Genomic DNA, 26717 nt, shown 5'->3' with positions numbered 1-26717 from the left:
TGGAACGGGCTGGGGGTAATCCCTGGGGATTTATATCGGCATCGGGATCAATATTGGCTCTTTAGTGTTATTAATGTTAATTATCTGGTCTTATTCTATGAAATCTGTTTCTATTTCACCCCTCGGGTTTCCTTGTTTTTTCCCAATTCCCCTTCCCGTGTGGGGAGGGGTCATGGGGTGAGACAATAATTCTCTAAACAACAATAAACTGTTGTGGGTTCCTCAAACCATAACAAGAGGTTACCTCTGGGGGGACAAAGGGGAGCCAACCCCCCACTAGGGACGCTGCCAGCTAAAGGTCGCAGACAAGCTCTCCCACGAGGGAGCTCTCCCAGCAGAGCTGAGACCCAGCAGGCTCCTGGGAAAGGCGGGTGCAGCAAGGATACGGATTTTCTCGGGGATACTGGTGTCCAGGCAGTCAATGATCTGCTCCAACTCTTCTTGCATGCCTGGAGTCTGGAACAGGTCCTCCTGCCAAAAACAGCACAGGGATGGACAGTCACCTTCCTCGCAAAGGCTGAGGCACACAGCGAGAGCAGGGTGGAAGCTGGTACCCCCAGCCAGCGCCTCAAGCGCAGGGGAAAAGCCCTGCCCCATAAATACCAAACTGGAGGTGATCTCCAGGTGCCAGTGATGAATCAGGTCACCAAGCTCTCCAGAGCTTCCTGGCACAGCAGAGGCCCTCTCCCTCACCTGGTGGCAGGCATGCTTGAACAAGTGGTCCACCAAGAGCCAGATCTCCTTGGGCACCTGCAGCGGCATCCCACTTGCATCCTCACTGTCCAGGGAGCCCATCTGCAGAACGGATTTCTCCTGGTGGCAAAGAGCACACAAGGGTTCGGGGAAAGCTCAGTCCCTCTGGAAAGGCCTTGGTAAAGAAAGCCCGGAGGGGGGAAGACGCAGGACCCAGCACCCAACTGGCCCTTCCTGCTTTTAGGGCACAGAGCCATCGCTCCGGAGGTCCCAGCTCCCCTCCCCTCCGCTGCCCCACAGAACAATCCGTCTGGTCCACCACGAAACTGCAGCAGACAGTCTCAGCCCCACCTCGGAGGAGCCCCCCCCAGCCACACCAGCTCCCACAGGAGGGGTCTCCTGCTGGCCGAGACGGCCTGTCCGAATCACAGCTCCCCCCGCCGCCCCGCAGCCGACGCTCTGGGGGAGCAGAGCCTGACGACTCCTTCCACGTTTCAGGTCCAATGCAGCCACCGCGCCCCGCTCATCCCGCTGATCTCCTCTGGACGCAGAGTCACGGACGTGCCTTTCCCGACTCCCGCGTGCTCCGACCGTGTCTGCCCTCCGGGCTCTGAACCAGGCCACTTTCCTAAAGTTTCCTTCCTCATTGTCCTAAGGAGTGGTCTCTGCCGAGCACAGACTACCCTGACACCATTGTCACATTTTCCCACTTACTCATGCAAATCAGCTGACGAGCTCAACTGCTCAGGCATCTCCATCACACCCATCTTTAAGGGGATCAATGTATTTTGCTTGATTTTACTCTCGCTTTACAATCGCTCATGTTCCTGTGTGCTGCCAAAAGGAAGCTATGCACAGCTCTCCTGAAGCACATTCAGCAGAAGCACCCAGAAGAGACCAGCACAAGCAGGAACACAACCCAAGGACACCAGCAGAGAGGAGAGCCACAAGCCAAACGCAAAGCGCTTCATTTCAGCTGTCGGCTTACGTGACAACTGTGATCCCTGTCCCTCTGCAGCACACACAGTCACTCACAGCCAGCTGGGGCAGGGTTCGCCTTCCCCTGGTATGCCCTGAGATGCCTCAGGTTGGCACGAGCCCTGCCAGCACAGGCGATAGCCACGCTTGCCCCGCAGCACAGTAGAGCTTTGCTTTGCCCCGCACACCACTCGATTTTACCCAGCTGGCAGACGCTGGGTCACGGCTACACGTCTGCCTCACTCATCCAAGCACACAGGGAAGGTTCGGAAGCAGCACGTCAGGCAAGCGCGTTACCACTTTCCTCTAAAAGGGGAAAGGTGAGAGCTGTGGACCCTCTTGGAGACCTGAGGGCTCTTCAAGAGAAAATCCCCCCGCCGGGGCATCGCAGCACTGGAGCCGAGTGCCAGCGCAGCGCTCGACTCTGCCAGGCTGCCCCTGGCACGGCTGGGGGAGCTGCGGAGACCCCCAGGGCAGGAGCCCCCGGCTGCTGCGAGCAGAGGAGGAGGAGAAGGCTCCGGGCTCCTCAGGGCAGAGGAGGAGGAGAAGGAGGAGGAGGCGCTGGGCCTTCGGTTTCCCTGTGCATCTGCCGGGCACCGAGCGCCCTCTCCTGCCGTGTGCGAGGAAGGGAAGGCAGGTCCGTGTCCTCTCCGCGGGAAGGAAGATGTTCTGCTACAGGGTGTTCCCAGGAGGCAGGTACCAAACTCCTCCCTCCCCTGCTGCTAGGAAGGAGTCTGGGAGCTTTATCTGGTTCAACACCGGAGTCCAATCCCCTCTTGGAGGGCACATCCATTCCCTCTCCTGTTTTGCCCTGTCGCTGCACTGACGGCCTGCAGAGGGACCAGGCACCCAGCCCAGGAAGCCCGCCCGGAGCCAGCTCAAACAAGTTACCAAACGTCTGAGCCGGCGCAGGGAGAGCAGGAGCAGCGCTGCCACACACTCCCCAGCATCTCCCACTAGCTCTGCGAGTGACAGATTTGAGTCGCTTGGCCTCCAGCGCAGAGCACAAGTGCAAAGCAAAGCAGCGATGCTGCTCAGGCATCGGGGGCTATGAGAGCTGGCAGCCCGAGCTCTGCTGCTCGGGGAAGCAGAGGAACATCTGTCTCCTACGCAAGGCCCTTCCTCGGCCTCCTTAAGGACACAGCAAGATGGAAAGAGCAAAATACTCTGGTTTTCTAATTCAGCCCTCTCCCCGTATGTCTGAAGAGGGTGCTATGGTGAACCCCACCTTACGTACATGCTTAGAGCTAATTCACACACATCAAAGGTTGCCAAGCTTTTCTGGAAATAGCCATCATTGCTGCCGGGATCAGGAGAGAATTCTTTTTCCCCCCAAGTAAATTTGGTGAGCTTTAAGCGGCTCAGTTGGGCTGGGCCCCATCTTGGCTACGGGGTCACTTGGTGCTCCTACGTGTTCTCATCCAGCCCACAGCTGTGCTAAGAGGCTTTGCTGGAACCAGTGCTCCCCCTGCACCCACCTCCCCTCCCCTCTTCAGCAGGAAGCAAGGGGAAAACGCTCACTCTTGACAAACAAAACATTGAGAAGCAGACTTCCCCAGCAATTGCTTGCGTTACCTTTTCTAAGAAGCTGTCTTCTCCCTGAGAGCAGTGGGAAAGAGAGAAGAGGAAAAAGTATGGTTAAGAGAGGGAAGTACTCTCAGATTTACCAGAAACCTAATTTGCATTACAAGAACGCACTGAATGCCAGGTCCTTCACACATTTTGCTGACATGGCCAAAGTTAAACCTGCGGTGAGAGATTTGCCTGCCAATTAGCAAAAATCCCGCTCACATGACGCACAACCTTGTCAGGATTTCTCCAAACTCCTCCAAGGGGCCTTGCAGCAGCACTGTTCACTATCTAGGCACACAGTCGGGCCACGGGCAGATGAGAGGTGTCCGCCAGGAAGCAGTTCCCCTTCTTGAATCTTCCCGGTCAGAAACAAATATCCCTGTATTATTTCAGCCATCTTCCCTTGTGACCAGGCCAGAGATAAAACATTCACTAGGCTAAATCTGTATTTCGGAGTGCGTGGCAGCTGCGGAGCTAACAGGCCCCCTAAGCAGCTTTGTGTATAGTCAGGGAAATGAGTGTTTGTGCTCAAAACCCCAGGCTGCTCGGCTGTCTCAACCTAATAGCATTAACACACTGCAAGGAGGAGCATGCCAAAGCCCCCTCCAGGCTGCATGTCCAATCCCTCCGGCGACACTGAAACGCAGCATCCGTTCACCGGCGCAGTGCAGGCTGGCAGCGTACGACACTGGTTAGTGGAGTCGGCAGGAGGAAACAGAAGCAGGTTGCCCAAGCTGAGTTTTGGCGAACCGACCTTTCAGGGTGGGAGCAACTGAAACGCATTCAAGGGCTGAGCTGGAAACACAGCTGCAGCCGCCACGGCACAGGGCATGCCTGGGAGGGAGCGGCGTCTCGGGATCCTCGGTGGCTTCTGCAGTGCCTGCTTCCTTTGGAGGCTCACCGAGTTTTAACACAGCCATAACAGACTGGCCTCTTGCAGGGAACAGCTTGCTCCAAACACGAGCTGGCGCAGGTCCTTCTTCCGAGGCACAGGGGGAGGGACAGCAGTCACAGGTTTGGGATGCCAGATAGCCACACCGCACAGGAGAGGCTCGTTTCGTAACTGGGTGAGTCATCTCACCAGTCTCACTACCACCTACCTGACTGCTTGCCCTGCTGTTCACCTCTCTTCCTGTAGCATTCAGCACAATTAGCTCCGTGAGATGAACCTGCTCCTGACAAAGATTCTTCAAGAGGCTTTTTAAAGCCCACAGTAAGATCCCAAGAAAAAATAGGATGAGACACTAATACTGAAATCCCAAAGGCGAGATGCTCAAGCGTCAGCAGCTTCTCCCGGGAGAACTAGGAGAGCCATTCCCAACAAGCTCCCACCTACACTTTGCTATCCTGCATCAAACTGCCTCTCACGCCCTTATTGACCTGCATTCTCCTGATCTCCCTCTGCTGAAGACAACAGATACAGTCTCGCCAAGGCTGAGAAAAATGCTTGATGCAGTGAATGACAAGCCCTAACACTACCTAAGTGCAGGAGGGAAAATGGTTCTTAATACACAAACACGCTGCCTTCCTCGCGCACAGTCTGAACATCAGCTAAATACACGTAACTGGACCAAAACGCATCTGGGCTGCAGAGCGGTTGGCACGTGCACCACTCTCCCTTGCACAAAGTGCTCAGCTTGTCCTGTCTCCAAGAATTTCTCAACTCACAGGTATGATCAAAACCAAAGACCTAAAATAGCTCTAACATGACAGTAGCTTTATAATCTCCGCAACTAAATTTTGCTTTGGGCCGTTGCGCATCGTATTCCTCGAGCTTGCTTAACATGTTCCGATTGAAGTACTGCAGTCGCACTGACCTCACTGCCACAAGAGACTGTTTCTTTGCTGCAGATGCTGGGACAGGGTGCTCTTCCCCCGTTGGTTTGCTTCCTGTGCTTCTACATGTTTCACCGTATAACAGAAGAAGGAAACCTACAGGTAAAGGAGGCAGAAGCAGCCTCAAAGTACTCTTAGGAAAGTAATAGCGCGTGTCCGTGAGGGCAGAATGCTAAGAGTCCAGGCCCAAGTTCCTATCTATCGAGCAAGAAGTCAGTACTGAGCAGGAAAAAGCAGGTGGAAAAGCCACCAAGATTGATGAAACGCTTCAGACCGAGTTCAACACGTTTCTAGAACAAGACTGACTTTCAGTCGAATCCTGAGAAGTCCGAGGAGCCTGAGGCCTGGATTAGCTGCCGGAGTTGAGGAGGCAAACACTGCATCTCGCCCCTGGATTCTGCTTAGCCTGATCTTGTGATTACAAAATCCAAATTCTGCTATAATAACAACAGCCTTTCTGTATGTTGGGCCTGTGAGAAAAGTAGACACCCAAACCAAAAGGTGGGAACGGGAAGAGGCAGCAAGGGGCACAGCGCAGCTGCTAAAGGGAAGAGAAAGAAGTATAAGCAGATGGGAGTGGACGCTGCCAAACCTACAGATGTGAAAAAGCAGCAGCTCACTGGACAAAAAAGATGCATGTAAGGATGAGATGAGAGGGAAGGTATCACATGTTGGCGAGACTAAAAGAACTGGGCTAATCTTTCAGGTGAACAAAAAGAAATGGCTTTTCAGGCTAAACAAGAATGGCTAAATAGGTTAAAACTCGGGAACTGCTACACCTCACTGATGCACGGCCAGGAAAGGCCATCAGAAGAGAGGAATGAAGGCAGGCTGAAAGCAAGAAATAAGATCCCCAAAACAGGGCTTAATCTCAGAAACAGCCATGAGATACCAAAAAAGACAAAAGGTGATTAGGGCACAACTGCAGCCCCTCACACGCACACATCCTTCAGAGGGATGAATGTCAATGCTAGGGGCCGTTGGAGCTTGGGGAGAGGAACGGTTATCTCTGCACCGCAGAAGCGCTTGCTCACTGCAGTCGGTGTGAGAGGAACTGGCCAGAGAGGCTGCGAGACTGGCCATTTGCCGAGCCGTACTCAGCAGTACACTTAACAGCATCAAAGTCCTTTCTTCGGTCCTCCTGCTTCTGCTCGTTCCTTCCCTTGAGCAGTGCGAATGCCACAAGCATCCAGAAGGAAAAGGATCCTGGAGCCCCGGTCACTGCAGAGCAGCCTAGGCACCTCGGAGGAGAGCTCTTCCGACACACCAGTGCCACCCAGCTGAGCCTGCCAGCACCAACATGGCAGTAACACAAAACAGGAGGTGCTGGGATCACCTTTTCGTCCCACCAAACAATACTTAGAACCTACTCAGAAACAGGGGATAAAGTACAGGCTGTCAAAAGCGATTGGCTGTGGTGGAGGGAAATAACAGAGCAGCTCAAGCTCTGGAAAAAGTAAATCAGCTCAGAGCCAGCACAGCTGACCCAAGCTGAAGGCATTACTCCTGCTTTTAGGAGTAAACGGAAGGGAACGTGCTCTCTCCCTGTTCACAGAGCTGCTCCAGAATGCTGCTACTCACCAAGTCAATGAGTTTTGTGACTGGAACTTCTCGGATCGGTCGTCTCATTCGGCATAAGGCCTCCAGAGAGGTGCCAAAGCAGCTGGGCAGGTAGGTCCCACTGATGGTAAGGAAATAGTCCTTCCCTCGGTGCAAGTGAAGGACAAGAATATCCTCAATTTTGTCCTCGCCAGAGTTTAGAAGGGTTACTGAGTCCTTACTGACATACACATCCAGGGAGATGTCCGTGCTCTCATCTGCAACAGACAGGAGCCTTTAAGAACATGTAGACACTCTCCAAGAGGTATGATAAGGACAAACATACAGCAGCAGGGACAATGGCCACAAAACTGAGATGACAAACAGACGAGGACGATGGCAAGAAAGGTGAGACAGGAGAAAGATGGGAAGAACTGAATGGAGATGGGGTGGCAGTTGTGTACGCCCTGCAGAAACCGTTGTAAAACTCACCTGGCTCCAAGTAACCTTCACAAGGCTCGGCCCGGAGCCATGGCTTACAGTAGTGGGTGTCATTGAGCTTTGGGATGAAGGAGAAGTGACAGGTGACCTGCCCGTTATTGGTGATCTGGAACTTCTGCTTCTGCAGCTGACGGAACTTCACATTCTCAAACTCAAACTGCAGAGCAAAGAGAAAACACAAATCACACTAGTGGCCACGACGGGACACCCAGCCAGGCACCCAGACTCTGCGCTGGCAACCCATGATTGAGACGTGCCCTCACAATGCAGAGCTCCTAACAGAAGACCTGCCAAGCAGCCAAGACGTCTCTTCTAATCCAATTCCTCATCATAAGATAACAGATAAAGTTCAATTTCCTATAATCCCGTTTACTGAATCAACAACTTTAGTTCTAGCACTTCTAAGTAGTTCTAGCACTTCTAAGGCTGCTCTGTTTGGGAAGCTGACAGCGATTCAAGTTTCATCCTTACTTCTCTCCTGCTTAGCTCCAGAGAAGGAAGAAAGTCGTTCTCCATTCTGTCCATTAGACGAACGATGTCTTCAAACAACTTCCGATACTTCTGCTCATCCACAACCTTTACCTGTGGAAGATCAGAAAACACTCAGCAAAGTTTCTGACCAGCTTCACAGGAACTCTTTTGATCATGAGGAAACTGCAGAAGTGAAATATTTCTCTAAGCACTTGCGATCTGCAGCTGAGGGGCTAAGAGAATTTGCACACACGGGTCCAGTGCCAAGCTGCACATGCAACCTTACGCATGCGTTACCCCTACAGATGTTACTAGGGTCTTTCTAGCCACTGATCACACTACTGGGAGCGATCCCTCTGGGACAGCATTGGCATCCTGCAGCATTACTCATGATTCTCCACAGGAAGAGGAGAAAGGCCCTTCTTTAAGGAGACTTGAGCTAGCTAGGGAGCAGGAGGAAGCAAAAATGGACACAGACTGCCTCTGTTCATTAAGGTAGGAAACCCGAATCTGCTGCCAGCCATCCACCACCAAAGAAACACAGATGTGAACCAGCGACGCACTCTCAGCACATCAGTGGCAACATTGCAACAGCAGGCACAGCCATTTACAGCTTTCTGCTGTGTCTCCTTATGGAGGACAGAAAACAGTAGCTCACCCATTCTAGTACTAGCTATCACGGGTTATACCCCAGACGCTAAGCAGCATCACTAAAGCAGCCGATGGGAATGCCTTTCTATTTACTGTATGACCACACCTGCTCAGGTAAACTCCAGCAAACACCCGCATTACTGTGGCGTAACACCGTCCTGGTGCCACACAGCTAAGCTGCACTGCACGGGACGACCACAGCCTCTGAGCTGTTTGCTGAGCAGAGGCTGGCACAGCTGCCCAACAGCAGCACACCTACACAGCGGACACACCTGAGTTTTATTTACTCAGTCCTCTTGCAACAGCATTAGCAGAGGTGCCTTGACTATATCACCACCTCCCGCAGGAATACGGGACAATATTGTGATCCCACCCTAGCATATAAAAAAAAAAAGTTACCCCGATGCGGAAGAGTGCGCTGACTGGTTTGTGGTCACTAGTCTTCAGGTCCATATGACTGCAATACCGGAGCTGATTTATGTTGCTTCCTCTCCAAAGGATTCGGTCACACCATGCTGGCACACGACACTTTCCACTACAAAGAAAAACAGGTTACCAGGGAAATCCAACAATCCTAATAAGCCAACCAAGCTGTTCCTCTTCCCAGCCAGGCAGCTCCCTCCACCCCCACCGTCAATGACTGCATCAGCAGTGATGGAATGAGCTCTTATCATTTCCCTCAACTTGAATACTATATTCTTTCTTCTGCCGCCTTCCCCTTTCCCTATACAGTAGCCAAAATTCACGTCCTCTCCAGCATCAGGAAACAGAATAACTTCAGACAAGACTGTTTCCACAGCCTGAAGCCATATGTACAGTGACCCAAGCCGTACCAGTTTCTTTTGCTGTCAGATCTTTCTGCCCGCTACAATCTGATCCATCACTTACTGTTTCCACTATGGAAGGTCTACTCAGCTATTACTATTATATTATGAAGACCGAATCCTGGGTTATCCTTCTCCAGATTAATTACTGTTCTGATTCATAAACACAGGCAGAGTAAAATTGATCACTATATGGTCTGAAACTCCTTCTTGGGAGTTCTCCATTTAGAGCAAGCTTCTGCAGCAGATGCACAAATGTCTGTGGGAGGCACCAAGCAGAGAGCAGCAAGCAGGAACCACTGCTGCTATCGCAGTGTAGCCACCCCGGCGGGCGTGCAAGTCAGGCGACAGGATGACTCAGAGAGAGCATTTCCTTATCTCCTCAATTCCTTTTATACTATTCGTCAATTCCTTTTATACTATTCGTCTGTCCCTGGTAGCAGAAAAAACCCTCCAGTACAGGGCCGCTTGTGAGTTCACACTTTACCCGCCTTCACCTACTGGAATCAGCAGCAACCGGGGGCGAAGGCATGTGCCTGGTCAATGTATACAGGGGAAATGAAGGAGTACAAACTTGTCTGTGTACTCCAGCCATCACCGTAACACTGAGAGGTATTTACAGCTCTAGGGAGCAGGAAATCAAGTTTTGTGAGAAAATGCTTTTTATGTCACAGGAAAACATGTGCATTGGCAGCTGATTTACCTGGAGTCCCAGCGATCTGTTTTAGAGTCATATTTATATGTGGGGATGAATTTAATCTCTCCCTCGGTGAAATCTGCAAATGCTTTCTTATGAGTGCGCTGAATATTCAGCTAAAGCAGAAAAAGAAGACTTTAAAAAAACAAACCCAAACCCAACAAACCACCCCCCCCAACACACAGCAGGGCATCAAGAGCAGGACTACAGGCAGAGCAATCGCAACCTGCGGCCATGGGATTCACCAGACATCCCCCAAACTGCCCCTCAGACCTTATACCTTTAACAAAGGTAAAATTTCAACACATCAGTAGAATGTTTTCTAAACACACTGAATACAAATCAGCATGGCGCTGCTTAGCAGACCATGCAGACAGCATAAAACAATAGTTAAGGGAAATATTAATTGCTCCACTTGTGCTAAACGCCTTCATTAGTTTTCAGGCTTAAGCATCACCGTCATTAATATTTCACTGCCAATCATTTTAGCAAAAGCCTCCAGGAGTGCACTTGGCTCACAACCTGACACTGCCTTCCTTTACTCATTTAGCCTTCTGAAAAATTGCCTAGTTGCTTTCCTCACAAAAACCTAAGCTACAGCTGTTTGCTGCACGCAGTTCCGCAGTACAGCAGAAATGAGCTACAGAACAGAATCAATCAGGTTTACTGTTAAATTGTGTGTCAGAGATGATATTACACTATTTCTGTTCATGTTTCACAGGTACAATCCTTCATCTTAAAGACACATCTGGTGCTGTCTCGGTTTCCAGTGTGCTGCGAAGAAATGCTGAGCGGGGAAGACTAGAGCACAGAATTTAGGTCAAACTGGCTGAGCAGAGAGCCCTGGCTGCAAGCGCTGGCCCCCAAATCAATACCTCTTCCAGAACACTGATTACAGCAGCTTTTGTTGCTGTTACAAATTCCTATGTTCTAGCCTGTGAGTTAAGAGAGAACTCTTCCAATGAGGTGCAAAGACACTTCTACGGTAATTGCCCGAGTCATCCAGTTAGCCCCCGTATCACGTACAACCTATTTCTGTTTAGGGGGTTGATGTCACCAGGACACCCAGAGCTCTGCCGAGGGTCTCGTGTCCCTGTCTACAGCCACTTATCGCAGAGCGTCTGCCAGCTCCTCCCAAGCACGGGCACACCTTAAACTAAGACGGCCTCACAGGCACAGTGCAATCGTAAGCGCAGTTCACTGACCTGGTCGTAGGTCAGCAATTTCTGAAGCTCATTCTTACTGATGAGACTTTTCACTTCGCTGGCATCAGGGAGACAAAGCCTGTAGTTCAAGTCTCCTAGCCAGATGACAACACTGAAAACACAGACAAGAAGAGCCAGTAGTTACTACCGCAGGCTACACAGGGAAGAAGGGGCGCAGGAGAATAAATGGTTGGTTGCTGGTGATTAAGGTTGAGACACGTGGAAGACAAAAGCGGACACGAGGGATGGAGTCTGACAGCAGAAATTTCCAGTGGCAGCAGATACTACAGAGTCCACCTCCTTTGGAATCCCACGTGGGATTGAGACTTGGTTTAATGGGAGATACCTGAGTTTGCCTCAATCTGACAAAAGCCTGAGAACACCATCAACTCTCCAATGAGGCGAAACCAGTGTATCTTGCCGAGCTTCATACCCTCTCAAGCTACACAAAATCCATCTAGTATTCAGGCTCTTCTTGTGTACAGAAGAGGACAGTGACAGAGCTCGGCAAGCAGAGCCTGCTTGTCAACCAGTTAGGCGGGCTGACGCGCATCTATCTGCGTGCTCATCCCCCGTGTCATACCACGGTTTTACCAGTTTGTTTTCCACCGCCTTTCTTTCAACCAGATCAGGCCACTACTGTATCATCCACCTTAGCAAAGACTGACTGATGCAGAACTGGCAAAAGCAGAGTTAGGCTCCTGTTGACTTTATGACCTCCAGAGTGTCATTGTCCTATCTCACCCATCAGCCACACCTCACCAGCACCTGCTCTTACTCTGCTGCTCTCTGGGCTTTCAGACAGACCTACAGCCTTCTCAGCACCAGCAGCTAAAGAAACACTTCCGGTATTTACTCTTTACTCCACAAAGGTTTCATTTAAAGATTAAAATCTAAACCCCTCTCTAGTATCAAAGCTCCTCCTGTTTATAGTCACACCTCAAAATTTCCATTAGTGGATTATCAAGGATAATCTAATATTTGAAGTTTTTTCTGTACTAATCCACTCTACATTTTATTTTCAGTTTTTAAATGGTTTACATATTAACTACAGAAGAATTAATCATTTGTATCAGGTAATAAAAAACTTCATTTATATTCTTTGTTGTACACATGTTTGAGTTTGATTTGGATTATTCAGCACTCCTGTCACCTCATTAAAAATAATAGTAATTAAAAAAAAATAATCAAGTATTGCCTGCGCATCATCCGATTAATTTAAAAAGAAACCGAAACAGCAATTGTAAGCATTTGTTACTCAAAAAAGCCTAAACAGCATAGCCTCCGCCCATCCTGCTATCCCTTTTCTTCCCCTACTCATACTCCCATTTCCCATCATTAAAAACCCTCAGTTTCTTCAAGCCTTGTACCGTTCCGCCATTGACTCAGGAACGGTGCCCGCTGAATTGGAAGTATTGCACACAACATGGAAGGAAAGGGCCGTCAGAGACAGGTTGCACAAGTCATCGCAGAAAGGTGACCACGAAGATTGAGTGCAGGAACTCTTGCACACCAGAGGCCTTGGCATTTTGGGTCATATTATTAAGCCAGAAAACCTATCTGTGCAAAATCTCCTGTTGCTCTGACTCTGACTTGATTTGGATTATTCAACACCACTTCAAAAGGGAAAACAGCAAAATAAACTTACTCGTGTTTCATGATGTTGAGCTGAGGTAGAGTTTCATCAGGGGTTATAAAACTCATCCGAGCACAGATATCTTTATAATCCTGATTTCGCCGCTCAAAGTCCTCCACGTGAGCAGCGAGGTGGGAATTGACAATGCAGAAGGTGGTGTTGTGGAACACGAACCTCACTGCCACACCGCCCTTGTTGCCCTGGGGAGAGCAGGTATCAGAGGCCGTTAGGGAAGGCGGCAGGTGAGGCACCAGGGAGCAGATGGAGGTGGTACAGACAGCTGAGCAAAACCAGACTGCGCCGTTTCTTGCACGGGTACACGGAAGCAACAAACGAGCCTTGGTGACTTACCATCTTCCCCATGATTCCTGTGCCCACAGACTCCGTCATGATCTCTCTGATATTGCTCAGCTGATCCTTCTTAGCAAATATGAGCAACATCATCCCAACTAGACGGACCACTTGCACCTGCAAAAATAAAAGAGATCCTGAGTCCCAGAAAGGCAGTGGAATGCAGTTCCAATTTGCCTGTTCCACCTGATGTTCCGCTTCTCTGGCTCTCCCCGTTCCTCATCATGTTTTGTACTCAATCCCTGCTTGAGTACAAGACCACCCAAAGGACCTCCTGGGTGCTGGAGGACAATCTATCATCCCCCAACAGCTATCGGCTGTGCTGAGCTCACTACAGTCCCCACTCCAGTGCTTCCCTGCAAACGGGGCTCTCTTGTGAGGAAGCAGAAACTTTACAAACGCACAGCAGATCTGTTCATGAAGTCGCAGCCTTTTGCTCTAATCAGCAAAACAACCGGAGGAAGATCCCGAGTGCTCTAGTTGGGCACGGCGCAGGGAGCTGCTGGCGACGGCTGTCGCTGAGGGCTGCCGGTCCAGCTGGGAGTCGGCGCTCACCTCTGCTTACTCAGAACTACAGCGCAGCCAGTGACACGCGCTAGAGGGGAACGGACAGAAAAGTTGGTATTTCCCGAGGCAAACGTGCCAGAGCCATGGGGTATCAAAAGGCAGCCATCTCCGAGCAAACTGTTTGCTTTTCGGAAAACACTGGTTGTCTAAAGCAAAGCGTCTTTTTCTGGAGCTAAGAGGTTCCCCTCTACCGCAGAGCTCAACCCACAGGTGTTCACACAGTGCTGACGCGCACTGGCCCAGCAGGGATCTCGGCGCTGCCGCCAATTCTTTCACACATGCTAAGCCAATGCACTTCCCAGTCCATGGCCTCCCAGTACCTTCACACAAGCGGGGTGACAACTCTCAAAGCCAGTGACAAGGCCTAATCTTCTTGAGCACAATCTACGTGCTCACTTCAGAGGCATAAAAACATTAAGATTTCTTGGGATTAAGTCTATGTAGCGAGGGAAGAGGCTGAAACCAGAGAATTCAACTGGAAGAGCCCAAGTACTCAGCCCACTCTGCAGGAGTGGAATTTGCATGAAACCACAAGTCTTATCTAGGATTTCAGTCACTTCCCCCTGCCTGCAGCCGTATCCTGTTCTCTGCCTTTCACGTAGTGGGAGAAATTTGCCTAAAACTCAAGTAAAGCAAAGGGACAGGAATGTGAGCCTCTCTGCAGCTCAGGTCATGACCCCTGGCTCCCTCTGGATGAATCGCAGTTCAGCAAGGTGCTCTGTTTTCCTGCTGTGATCACCTCTAACGCCAGCCACTGAGCTCAACTCAAGGCAAGGAGGGCAGGGGTGTGACAGCGAACACAGGGGCTAAGGAGGAAGAGGAAACTAGTTAACGTATTTAGGGCTGGTACCTACAGCAGAAAAGTTTGCTACAGCAGAGATAAAAGGCAACGGCTTGCTCTAAACCAACCAGAATAAAGTCCTGCTGCCACAACTGAAACAATTCTGTTGCAAGGCAGCAGGCTCTGGAAGATTTAGCCTCATAAATTATCCCATTCCTTCAAGGAGAGGGGGGGATAATACATTCATTTAACATACCAGCTCAAGACACACCTCACTTCTATAATACAAGGGTGAGAGGGTAACATGGATAAAGAATTTGAATCCGCTGCTATGATTCCACTGAGCATACTACTTCCCTGAACCAACCTTGTATTTTATAAAGTTATTTCGATCCCCATCTATACAAATTTCTGCTTCAAAGTACAATATCCCCCTACAACTGTGGGGCAGAAATACAGACTCTCCAGATTTAATTGGGCAGACTTGACACGTGCACCGGTACACACATGCCAAGTATAATGCATCCTTGGTTTCTCCAATCACTGCTCTTTGGGTCAGGTGAGGAAAGGGGAAGCCCATTTCTGTTTTCCTTCCAATCATGCAACTCTATGACAAAACCCCACAATGCTGAACAGAACTTACTTTCTTATATTTAGCCTGAGGGTGCAGGGACTTCTCCACAGCAGTCATCCATTCTTGCTCCTTTACAGAATCAAAGTAGAAAAAAGCTTCTGTGCTGAGGTCCAGCTCCTGGAACCTAAAAAACCAAGCCAACTTAGCACATCCCACCTCGCCTACAGATCACCCTCCTCCTACAGAAGGTCCAATGTGAAACCTCTAGCAACAGCTCTTCTTGGAAGAGAAGCTCCTTGTTCCCCCTTGCTAAATAAAGCAGCAGAGATTCATCACAGTGCCTCTGAGAGCCTACTGCAACACACTCCAGCAGCCACCTCCCTGAGAAGTATTACTTTAGGCTGAGGACAACCAGAGAGCTCCGTGGATGCCTCAAGGAAAATCTATTTTGTGACGACATGCCAGCCTCATTTAACCCAATACTCTGCCTCATCCAAATGGCGCTTTCCCCTCAGACAGCTCTTCTGAGGCATAGCTCAGCTTTGTGGAACCTCTGAGAACATGACAGGAACTTCAAATAAACAGACCCCACCAGCATCCAAGCAAGAGCAACAAGAAACCCAGCACCATAAGTAAATACGAGGTCACTGCTATTCACCCGATGCAATAGAAGTCTGGAGGCTCTGTGTCACACACCAGCCAGGGCTCCAAGCTGCTGTCTGGAGACTGCCCGTTCACATTCCACGTTCCCACAAAAAATCTGCAACACAAAAGCAGCGGAACTGTTAGAAAACACAATAACTGCACCAGCCCAGTCTCTCCAGTGCACGCACAGCAATATTCAGGCTGGGAGCAGACACAACACGCGAGCTGTCTGTGCGCAGGGCCGTGCCAACTATGGGGTAACTGAAAATTCTTCTAGGCTTGGCTCATTTTCAGTGACACTCATCTCAGGGATTTTGCAGAATGTTACAAAATTAAAGACATTTCACTGAGGCCAGCGAACATCTGGCTCTTTTAACATCATGTCATGTGGGGCAACACTAAGACAGTGTGGTGGGACGGCTGCCCTTATCCTCTTGAGGGTCAAGAGACCTGACACACACAGGGGAAAAGACGCAAAAGGAGAAGCTGCACTGCAGGCACTTATCGACTCCCAGTCTGCGCCGAGCCTGGTTTAGCCACCCAAGCTGGCCACACGTCAGTGGTTGTCAGATTTCAAACCTGGGTTAGGTTTGAGTTCACAGACGAGATTAAATAGCTTTGCCGCCATGCACCCTGCCGCTCAGTCACAGCTCTAACCTGAAGTTGTGAAGGTTGACATATGCCTTCTCTTTCTTAGCCAGCACATGTTTGATGAGGCCTTCTCTTTGTCCCGACTGGGTGCTGGGCAAAAACATTTTGCGCATAGTGTTGGTCACTTTTGGCTGGTCTCTTGATGTACCTTCTCTCTCTCGGTGAAATCTAGGAAGGAAGCAATAGCAGAATCAAAACTGGTTCTGCTGTCTAGGAAGAGAAGGAGAAAAGGGAACAGATTCACCACGTTACTTACTGCCTATTTGGAGGCACAGGAGGAGGTGGGGGGTCCCGGCGAGATCCCGTTTGGTGGTTTTGCATGTTTCTTTTCTCTTCTAGGCTCAGAGCATTGAAGTCATCCTCAAACTGCAAAGCTCCTATAATGAAAAAAAACAAGCACGATACCCTGAGAAGCAATTTAAAACAGCTCAGATCAAGAAGGAAAAAAACGTAACTCCACAGAAAGTGAAAAAGGAATACATCAACTCTGATGACTCCGGGAATAAGATAAAGGGGTACTAACCACAGGCCAAGGCAGGAAGGAGCTTAACATACACAAACCAAGGCACCAGGCAGAAGACAGCACTCATGAAGGAATGAATGGTCCAGGGGAACAAAATCCAAAGACTGAGATGTTTTACTTCGTGCAGGGTAACGCAAAGTGAGGAAGTGGGGCAGAGGCCGGACTACCGAGCGCAGGGTCAGACACAGCTCCCTGCCCCTGACTGCCCCATTACTCTACAGACCACAGAACGTACAAAGGTGACAGTCAGTTCAATACCCGAAGAAGAGGCCTGCGGTAGACCTGGGAGGTTCTTCTCCACCTGATGCCAGCTGGCTGAGTCCTTAGGTTCGGGAAGAGAAGCTTTCAGGTGGGCTGGAAAAAAAATCAGCCCTGTGAGAATCTGCTGGCAGTCAGAGGATTTCACAAACACAGCTACAGTTCTGCTTACCTTCCTGTATGCTCTGCACTTCTGAAAGGAATCCTAAGCAACGCTCCTCATCAGGGATTTCAAAGAGCCGCTCCGCTGTCTCATCACCTTGTATCCGGACCTTACAGCCTGCTTCAAGCATAAACACAGACTCACAGAGTCAGTCAAGGCTGGTTCACAGATATTATGCCCCGAGAGCGACCAGGCTTTCTAGATATCCTTGTGCTCACCAATGAAAGCCAACTTCCAGCTATTGTTTCCGATGGAAATCTACACCTAAGCTAGTTTCCCTGTGCTTCTGAGATCCCGCCCCACCCCACCTCCCTCGGAGTATCATCAGTCATGTTTTCCTGGTTTTAGGAGTACTTCTCCCTGCTGCAATCTTGGAGGGAAGAGCTCTACAAGTAGTAAGAAACATTTCTTGAAAGAGAAAGCAGAATCAGTGACTAGAGAGCGCATTGTCAACACTGAAAAAGGCAGACAGTAACCCAGGCTCAAGTACAGGCCAAAGAAATGGAAGGGAGATGAGGACGGTTCAGAATGCAATGCGGGGCCTTGAGAGAAGATTGAAGAAGTTAAAGCTTGACCAATTGCCAATGCTTCGATCTGGGCATTTAAAACCATGTCTGTCACGACAACTGACTGTCTAAAAGAGCCAGACAACAGCATTAGAGGAAATACAGTCCCTGCTTGATCAAAAGACAAACACAAAGTATGGAGGAAGATTATGAAGTGGTAGGTAAACTATGCGTGCACCAGCGCCCAACAGGCAGCCCGGTTCCTGACAGGCGCTTTAGCCACCTAACTACAATTATAAAACTTACTGTTTGTAGCTATATCAATCAGTAGAGTTTCTTCTGCCTCTGGAAAAGAGAAAAACAGGATGAAGAGAGTTGACACTGAATGCTGCAGTAATTGAGTACTCAAAAAAGCATGCTGCCTGCTACTAGCCACAAGAGTCCTAACAAAGGAACAAACAGCTTTAATTTACATCTGTACTGTTAATTACAGCTCTGGCAATCTGGACTGTTATTTCCCACAGTCAAAGTGTCACAGAGGAGATCCCTAATATTCAGAGTTCCCGCACACCTCGATGGTTTGTTCCACATCAGTGTAGCTCCTTTGGGAAAGATCAACCTGACAATGAACTTCAGAGCTTGCCTACACAGCAAAAATGATGGGCAGAACCACGCTGAAGGGTACAAAGTAATCCAGGCAAAGGTGCTTTTAGTCCTGAACAAGCCTGTGCCCCAGGGACACACACTGCTATTTAAGTCCTTCCAAGACAAGGCCTAAAGCTCTTTCCCGTTCCATGGGTGGCTCTTCGGACTTGACAGTTTGCCAGACGTTACAGGAGTTTTGATCTAAACATGCAGGAATCAGACTAAAGCTCCCAACTTTTGCCATTATGGAGAAGACAGACAGACAGACATCAGCAGACATGAAAATGTCAGCCACTGCAGACAAGCGCTGAACGTGCTAGCTCTGCATGATGCCAATCCCACCATTCATCTGAACCAGCCAAGTTCCTCACAACTCTATGCTGACATGGAAAGAGTACCCACTTGGATGAGGAAGAAGTGGGATTTCATTAAATGCAAGTTTTAGTTTCACGGAGAAGTATTCAATCTGTATGGGTGCTCAGGAAGCAGGTCAAGAGACACCACTAAATTTGGGTTTTGCTAATAAACAGCAGTGGAGATAAACAGCAGTGGACTCCTGCCACCACAAGAGAGCCCACTCCAGGAGAGTCAGTACCTTGTACGCATTTAAAGCGGCTGTTGATAGGAATGTAATCCGGATCAGAGTTTTCTTTCTCCCGTGAATGGATAACTATCCTGGAGACAGAAATAAAGGCTTGTAAAAACACAGAAGAAACAACTCCCTCCTCATAAACAGCCAAACGTTGATACAGTCACAAGAGCTGTATTTACAGAGAAACGCAATGTTTGATTTCTACTGCGGTACTACCAGGACAGGAGACGAGAAAGGGAGCAAAGGCTCGGAGCCATGCAGGATGTGGGCGCAAACACATGAGCGTGCGGCGAGAAAGTAAGCGCCGTTCAACTTTCACTGCCACAGAGCAGATCCGGCGTTAGGGAGGCACTGGCTTTGGCTCCTCGGAGAAACCCAGAGTGGGAATGCACAGCCAGAAAGCCGATTTCTCCTCTCCCTGGTCGCAGGACGCTGTCTCCCATGCCGGAGGGAGAACACGGGGGGAAGAGGCGGCTACCAGAACCCGCTCTGCCCCCGTCCCCTCTCTGAACGCAGCAGCTCAACGGCTTTTAAGTTTCCTGACACGGCCACAGCGGCCGGGAACGGCTCGTTTCTCTTCCACCGCCGCCGAGGCACCGGGTCGCCAAGCTTGCTTGGCGACCCGGTGCCTCGGCGGCGGTGGAAGAGAAACGAGCCGTTCCAAGGCACCCGGTCCCCCCGAGCCCCCGCAGCCCGGCACCGGCCCGACTCACCGGCACAAGCGGTGGGACCGGCCTGGGCGGCGGGGCCTCCACCGGGCCCACAACCTCAGCCGGGCCGGGCCCCCGCGTTGAGGCAACCCAGCCCCGAGCCCGAGCTCCTCCGGCTCCCCAGCCGCCAGGCGCGGCCCTTACCGGCTCCCGCCCCCCGCCGCGGCCCGGCGCTCACCCGTAGCGGCCGCTCCGCCGGCCCAGGCTGAGCACACACGGTTCCCGCCGCCCGGCCCGCACCTCCGTGCCGGCAACGCTCTGCGCCGCAGCTAAGGAAACCTCCGCCGCCGCCTGCCCTCCTCCCCACCGCTCCCTCCCACCCCTCCCCGGCCCCGGGCAGGTCCCGGCGGATACGAGGAGGCCGCAGGCCGCGGCGGGCGGCTCCATGGTAGCGCCTACGGTCTCCCGGCGACTTCGCGCCGATGCACCGGCGCGGCGCAGAGAGGCGCCGGCCGCCCCTCACACTGCCCCCTGCCGGCTGGCGGACTGCACAGGCCTCCCGCGCCACCGCCCGCCTCCGTAACGGAGGAGGCGCGTCCGGGGCGGGGCTGCACCGGGGGGGCGGAGCTTCGAGGAATCGGGGGTGCACCGGGGGCGTCCGCCAGGCTCCGGGCAGGGTCCCCCCCCAGGGTGCGGCGGTCCCGGTTGCCCGGGGGTGGGGGGACCCGGCGCTGTCCCTTGTGTCCCCCCCCCCGCTGCCAGGAAAGCCCACGGGCGGAGCAAGGAGGCCACAGGCAGCAACATACCCCCGCCCTCCTCAGCGCTGATTGGCTACAGGCTTGTCTTATTTGCATGCACGCGAGGCAGGCCGGGAAGGGCTGGCCTTTGGAGAGCGGGGCGGCCACCAGCAACGGCATAGCCCCGCCTTCCACAGCGCTGATTGGCTGCGAACATTATTCATTTGCATGCGCGCGGGGCAGGACGGGAAGGCTCGGCGTTTGAAGCGCGGGGCGGCGGAGGAAGTGCGGGCGCCATGGCGGGCCTGGGCGAGGAGGAGGAGGAGGAGCGGTACCGGCGGTGAGCGGCGGGGCGGGCGGAAGGCTGGGGGGCACGGGCACGGGGTGGGGGTGGGGTGGGGTGGGGTGGGGCATGAGGAGGGGGTCGGGGACGGGGACGGGGAGTTGGTGGGCCCGAGGGTGGGCCGGGGTGGCCGTGGGGGGCCGGGCCGGGCCGGGCCGGGTGCGGGCAGTCCGGGTGCTGACGGTGGCTCTCCCAGGCTGGTAAGCGGTGCCAAGGCGGCGGCGGGCAGCGGGGAGCTGGAGGAGGCCCTGCGGCTGTTCCAGCTGGCGGCCGCCATCCGCCCAAGTGAGAAGCTGCAGGGCCGCATCCAGCGGGTGATGGAGGCGCTGGCGGCAGTGGTGGAGGAGGATGATGAGGATGAAGGCTTCGTGAACGTCTGCGACAGCGGCCTGCTGATCTACGGGGAGATACACGAGAAGCTCTTCCAGCACCAGCGGGAAGGTGTCGCCTTCCTGTACCGCCTGCACCGGGAGGGCAGGCTGGGTGGCATTCTGGCCGATGACATGGGCCTGGGGAAGACCATCCAGGTCATTGCCTTTCTCTCGGGCATGTTTGACGCTGAGCTCATCCAGCACGTCCTGCTCGTCATGCCCACCACCCTGGTCAGCAGCTGGCTGGCGGAGTTTACTCGCTGGACCCCCGGCATGCGCGTCAAGGAGTTCCATGGCAGCAGCAAGTCAGAGCGCACCAGGAACCTGGAGAAGGTCCAGAGGAAGAACGGCATCGTCATCACGACCTACCAGATGCTCATTAACAACTGGAAGCAGCTTGCCAGCAGCAAAGAGCAGGAGTTTGTCTGGGACTACATCATTCTTGACGAAGCACATAAAATCAAGTGCCCATCTGCCAAAACGACCAAGTGTGTGTACGCGATTCCTGCAAAGCATCGCCTCCTCCTCACAGGCACCCCAGTGCAGAACAACCTGCGGGAAATGTGGTCCTTGTTTGACTTTGCGTGCCAGGGCGCTCTCTTGGGAACGGCCAAAACTTTTAAAATGGAATATGAGAATCCTATTACTAGGGCGAGGGAGAAGGATGCAACTCTAGGCGAGAAAGCACTGGGGCTAAAGATATCTGAGAATCTAATGACAATTATAAAGCCGTATTTCCTCAGAAGAACCAAAGAAGATATCAAAACTAATCATGTTGACAAACCAGATGCTCCTTTTCCTGAGGATCTGTGTGAGAATAGTGCTCCTGTCATGCCATCTCTCACTAGGAAAAATGACTTTGTTGTGTGGGTGTACTTGGCGCCAGTGCAGGAAGAAATCTACAGGAACTTTCTCTCTCTGGATCATGTGAAAGAAGTGCTGATGACAACCCGATCGCCTTTGGCTGAGCTGACTGTCTTGAAGAAGCTGTGTGACCACCCCAGGATTCTGTCTGCAAGAGCATGTATCCAGCTGGGCTTGGAAGATCAGGAGTACTCTGAGGAGGAGCACCAGAGCGAAGCAGGTATGCCTTCAGATGCTAACAGAATAGACCATCTCTCTGATGAGACTCTGATTCAGGAGTCTGGGAAAATGCTGTTCCTTGTAGGACTTCTAGAAAGACTGCGAGAGGAGGGACACCAAACCCTGGTATTCTCGCAGTCAAGGAAGATGCTGGATATCATAGAGCACGTCTTGTCTCGCAGACAATTCAAGATCATGCGTATTGATGGAACCGTAACCCACCTAGCAGAACGGGAGAAGCGCATCAACGCCTTTCAGAGTAACAAGCACTACTCTGTCTTCCTGCTCACTACACAGGTTGGTGGCGTTGGTATAACCTTAACTGCAGCCAGCCGAGTGGTGATCTTTGACCCCAGCTGGAATCCAGCTACAGATGCTCAGGCTGTAGACAGAGCTTATAGGATCGGGCAAAAAGAGAACGTAGTAATTTATAGACTGATTACCTGTGGTACGGTTGAAGAGAAGATATACAGGCGACAAGTATTTAAGGATTCATTAATAAGACAGACTACCGGTGACAAAAAGAACCCATTTCGATATTTCTCCAAACAGGAACTAAGGGAGCTTTTCACATTAGAAGATACTCGAACATCTGCAACTCAGATCCAGCTGCAGTCTCTGCATGCCACCCAAAGAAAGACTGACCTGCAGCTGGATGAACATATTGCTTATTTGCACTCTCTGGAAATGTTTGGCATTTCTGATCATGACCTGATATATACGAGGGAAATAGCTCATGAAGAGCAGGTGGAGAGTGAAGAAGCCCATCAGTACATTCAACAGAGGGTACAGAAAGCCCACAAACTAGTTCAGTTGGAGTCTCAGCTTAGAGACCAGAGGATGGAGGGGATCAGAAATGCTTGTGAAGAGAGGTGGCAAAGGCAACCAGAACTCGTTTCCCAGCCAAAGAAGCTTTCTCCAGGGCTGAACAATGTAGATCGCTTTGTTTCACCACCAGTAGCTGATAAACGTGAAAATGACCAAGTTATTGATCTTACAGAGGACAAGGAGGTCCAGGTTCTTAATGTCAGTTCCAAAATGACAAGTCTGACTATTGATGACTTGGATGGAGAGAAACTGGCACAAGATGTGTCCAGTATGGATACAGAGCTGCTTGATACCAGCAAGACAGTGAAACAATCCAATATAGAAGAATATGAGCAAAATCTTGAATCGAGCATTATACCATCATCACCTGGACTTCATCCACTTGATAAAGAGAGTGAGAGCCTCGAACAGAAGCAGTGTTCCCATGTAAATTCAGATAGCTTGACTGAGGCAGGGAATGGCCTGTCTGGGCATCATCAGCATTCCTCTAATGAGTCTGATGTGGCTGACGATCCCAAAAGGTTAAGAGATGCAGAAATGTCAGATCAGGTACTTGACCCACATACTGCCTTGGGGACAGATAAAAATGACATTCCTGAGCCAGCGTTGGCCACCGCAGTGCCAAATTTATCAAATGTTACACCAGAAATTCACGGTGGGCTCCAGAATTCTCACGTGTTGAAAGCCAGCTTGGAGGATAGGTCTGTGCCTTCTCTCCAGGATCAAGTTGACTTCCATCTGGTCTTGGAAGAGTCTGAAGATGGATGGCAAGATGCCTCAAATGGGGAAAGATCACTGGAGCACCCAGAAAAGGAGGGCTTCCAACTAAAAGCAGAAAGTTGTTGTAAGTCTCCAACAAAAAAATCTCCAACAAAAACTTGGCTAAGCGAGTACGGTAACTGTGGGAAACCTGGTCACACAGCTGAAGAGCCAAATAACTCCCTGCAAGAGAGCGAAGCATCAGAGGAAAACAGCAGTGTCTTCGCTTTTGGTAGAAAGAAAAGCGTAAGAAGAATTGTTTCAGACAGTGAGGATGAAGACCATTCCATTATGATCCTGGAGGAAAACCAGTCTGAAAAAAGGCCCTCTCCCTTGAAGAGCCCTCTGCATCAATTTCCGAAAGGAATTAGTGCATCCACTCCTAAATGTGACAGAAATGTAGCAACAACCATCTTTTCTCCCCAGCTAACTAACAGTGGTAACAGGTCTACCGCCTCCAGGCGATCTCTAATCAACAAGGTGGTAGATGAGGTTGAGGATATTGGAGAAATCATGGGAACCACTGATGAAGACGACGATGACGACTATGACAGCGATGAGGAGCAAGACGACTTTGTGGAAGAAGAAGCTGAAGAGTGTAGTGGGGAGTCTGCTGAGCCTGAAGAAGAACCTGCTGGAGAAACGCTTGATACAGCTGACGAATCCTTCCATCTAGACACTATGGCCTCTGAGCAGTCTGAAGCAGATGAGACAGAGTCATCTCAGGAGGAATCCACTGGTGATGCTGAGCTTCAGTCAGGTGAGCAAGTAGACTACTTCACCCAGGAAAGTGTCTCCGAAAAAGAGGTTGGTCAGAGTTCCTCTCCTGCTGTAGGCGATTACAATGCCTTGATAGACAGTGGGAAGAAACTTAAGGATGATGGAAAACTACAGGAGGCATTGAACTGTTTCCTGCAAGCACTTGACATAAAAAGTGGAGATCCTGAAGTTATGCTTATGACTCTTCTCTTGTATAGAGAGCTAGCCCAGAAATGAAATACATGTACCATTATTAAGTACAGTCTTACTTGCTCTTGTTAAATGTTTGTCTGAACTACATGAAGGTAACTTTTTGAACTAGCTTAAGACTGATGACTGCAACACCTACTGCTTTCAGGGTGGCCGAACAAATTTGGCATCTCCTCCTGCGTGAGGGAACAGTCCAAGAATCTAGTTGTCGGGTGTTGGGTGCTGGGGAAGGGACTTCATTGTAGACCCAGTTCACAAAAATGAAGACAGTTCATGCTCCTGTCTGGTTTGTTAATAAAAAGAGTCATCTTTATGTCTAAACCCCTCTCCAAGCTTGCAGCCCTGGCTTCAGCTTTCTGCTCTTCGGGTTCTGTCACTACCTCTCTCCTGAGAGGATGCTGAGGGTGTGCGTGGTTCCAGGGCAGCTTCCCGCGGTCTCAGCTCAAGCTGCTGTAGTTCCTCCCTCCTTGACTTGAAATAAGCAGATGTGTCTGCCTGAACGTCACCCACCATTTGGGTGGGCCAGATGCTGGTGCAAAGGAGAGACCAGAACTATGGCAACCTGGTTTTAAGTTGGTCTGAGAATGTACTTGCTGTGGAGGAGGGGAAAAAAAAAAAAAAGGTTGGTTGCTGCTCTAAATCCTCCAAGCAATGGAGGCCAGCACAGCATCTGCTTGGTGCCAGGTCTAACACCCCATGTGGTACTGCAGAAAGCCTTCTGCTCAGATCCCTGCCAGGCTGCGGTTGCTGCAGAAGGGGTATGTAGGTGCGGGGTTCCAGAAGCACTGGAATTGCAATTGGACCTGGACTGCTGCAAGGTAGCAGAACACCTCCAACCTTTTGGTATCACTGGAGGAGGGGAGGGCTGCCAAGAAGTCTCTAGTCTGACCTTGTTTGCGCGCCCCCCCCCCCCCCCCCCCTTCCCCATCCATCTTTATTTCCCTCTGAGTAGTTGTGGTAGGTTGACCCCAGCTGGACGCCTGGTGCCCACCAAAGCCACTCGATCGCTCCCCTCCTCAGCTGGACAGAGGGGAGAAAATACAACAAAAGGCTCCTGAGTGGAAATAAGGACCGGGAGAGATCACTCACCAATTACAGACACCGGCAGAACAGACTCAACTTGGGCAAAAATTAATTAAATTAGCCACCCATCAAATCAGAGGAGGATAATGAGCAGTAAAAACTAAATCCTAAAACACCTTCCCCCACCCCTCCCTTCCTCCTGGGCTCAACTTCACTCCCCACTTCTCCACCTCCTCCCACTGAACGGCACAGGGGGATGGGGAATGGGGGTTGCAGTCAGTTCATCACATTGTCTCTGCTGCTCCGTCCTCCTCACGCTCCTCCCCTGCTCCAGCGTGGGGATGCCTCCCACGGGAGACAGTCCTCCACCAACTTCTCCAATGTGGGTCCTTCCCATGGGCTGCAGTCCTTCACAAACTGCTCCAGCGTGGGGGGCTGCCAGGAGCCTGCTCTAGCACCGGCTCTCCACGGGGTCACAGCCTCCTTTGTGCAGCCCCCTGCTCTGGCGTGGGGTCTTCCCTGAGCTGCGGGTGGATATCTGCCCCACCGTGGTCTTCACCACAGGCTGCAAGGGAATCTCTGCTCTGGTGCCTGGAGTACCTCCTCCTACTTTTTCACCAACCTCGGCCTCTGCAGAGCTGTTCCTCTCACATTTTCTCACTCTTCTCTCCAGCTACAGTTTCCACAGCAGTTTCTGCCCCCCCCCCCCCAACCTCCTTCTTAAATATATTATCCCAGAGGCACTGTCACTGATGAGCTCAGCCTCGGCCAGCGGTGGGTCCCTCTTGGAGCTGGCTGGCATCGCTCTGTTGGACATGGGGGAAGCTCCTGGCAGCTTCTCACAGAAGCCCCCCCGTAGCCTCCCCGTTACCCAAACCTTGCCACGCAAACCCAAAATAGTAGTAGAGTCAAAGACTGATTTTGCACAAAGGCAGCAGGAAGGGGAAATGTTGGTTTTAAAGTTTTGAGCTGCTTTTCCTCTGGTAAGGAAGTCCTCGTACCCTCATCCCACATACAGTTTAGCTGTGGTAAATTAAACGTTTCTCTCTGGTACAGTAGGCACAATGAAATGGGTTCCTATTTCAGAACCATGCA

At 51.2% G+C, this 26717-nt stretch overlaps 2 protein-coding genes across 2 annotated transcripts in view; one reads left to right on the top strand and one right to left on the bottom strand.

Moving 5' to 3' along the window:
* The window catches only part of OCRL (OCRL inositol polyphosphate-5-phosphatase), a 22470-nt gene extending 2478 nt beyond the window's left edge, over positions 1–19992 (bottom strand). The window contains 21 exon segments of the mRNA XM_082488151.1: positions 320–471; positions 694–813; positions 3247–3270; positions 6661–6896; positions 7111–7276; positions 7591–7701; positions 8641–8776; positions 9769–9878; positions 10968–11079; positions 12616–12803; positions 12955–13071; positions 14946–15060; positions 15535–15636; positions 16179–16340; positions 16429–16549; positions 16954–17049; positions 17126–17236; positions 17929–17967; positions 18863–18942; positions 19748–19827; positions 19924–19992. Coding sequence (XP_082344277.1) covers positions 320–471; positions 694–813; positions 3247–3270; positions 6661–6896; positions 7111–7276; positions 7591–7701; positions 8641–8776; positions 9769–9878; positions 10968–11079; positions 12616–12803; positions 12955–13071; positions 14946–15060; positions 15535–15636; positions 16179–16340; positions 16429–16549; positions 16954–17049; positions 17126–17236; positions 17929–17967; positions 18863–18942; positions 19748–19827; positions 19924–19956 — 2411 coding nt within the window. The 5' untranslated portion in view covers positions 19957–19992.
* Positions 19993–21092: 1100 nt separating this feature from the next.
* ERCC6L (ERCC excision repair 6 like, spindle assembly checkpoint helicase) lies at positions 21093–24626 on the top strand (the record flags this gene model as incomplete). The annotated part of the gene is made up of 1 exon (XM_082488082.1): positions 21093–24626. The coding sequence occupies one exon, from the start codon at positions 21093–21095 to the stop codon at positions 24624–24626; it is 3534 nt and encodes a 1177-aa protein (XP_082344208.1).
* Between the last annotated feature and the right edge of the window lie 2091 nt (positions 24627–26717).

The sequence above is a fragment of the Vanellus vanellus genome (assembly GCF_965231255.1).
Source record: "Vanellus vanellus genome assembly, chromosome: 10".
NCBI classification, from domain to species: domain Eukaryota; kingdom Metazoa; phylum Chordata; class Aves; order Charadriiformes; family Charadriidae; genus Vanellus; species Vanellus vanellus.
Note: the sequence above shows the minus strand (reverse complement) of the source record. Positions and strands in the feature narration are given on the sequence as shown.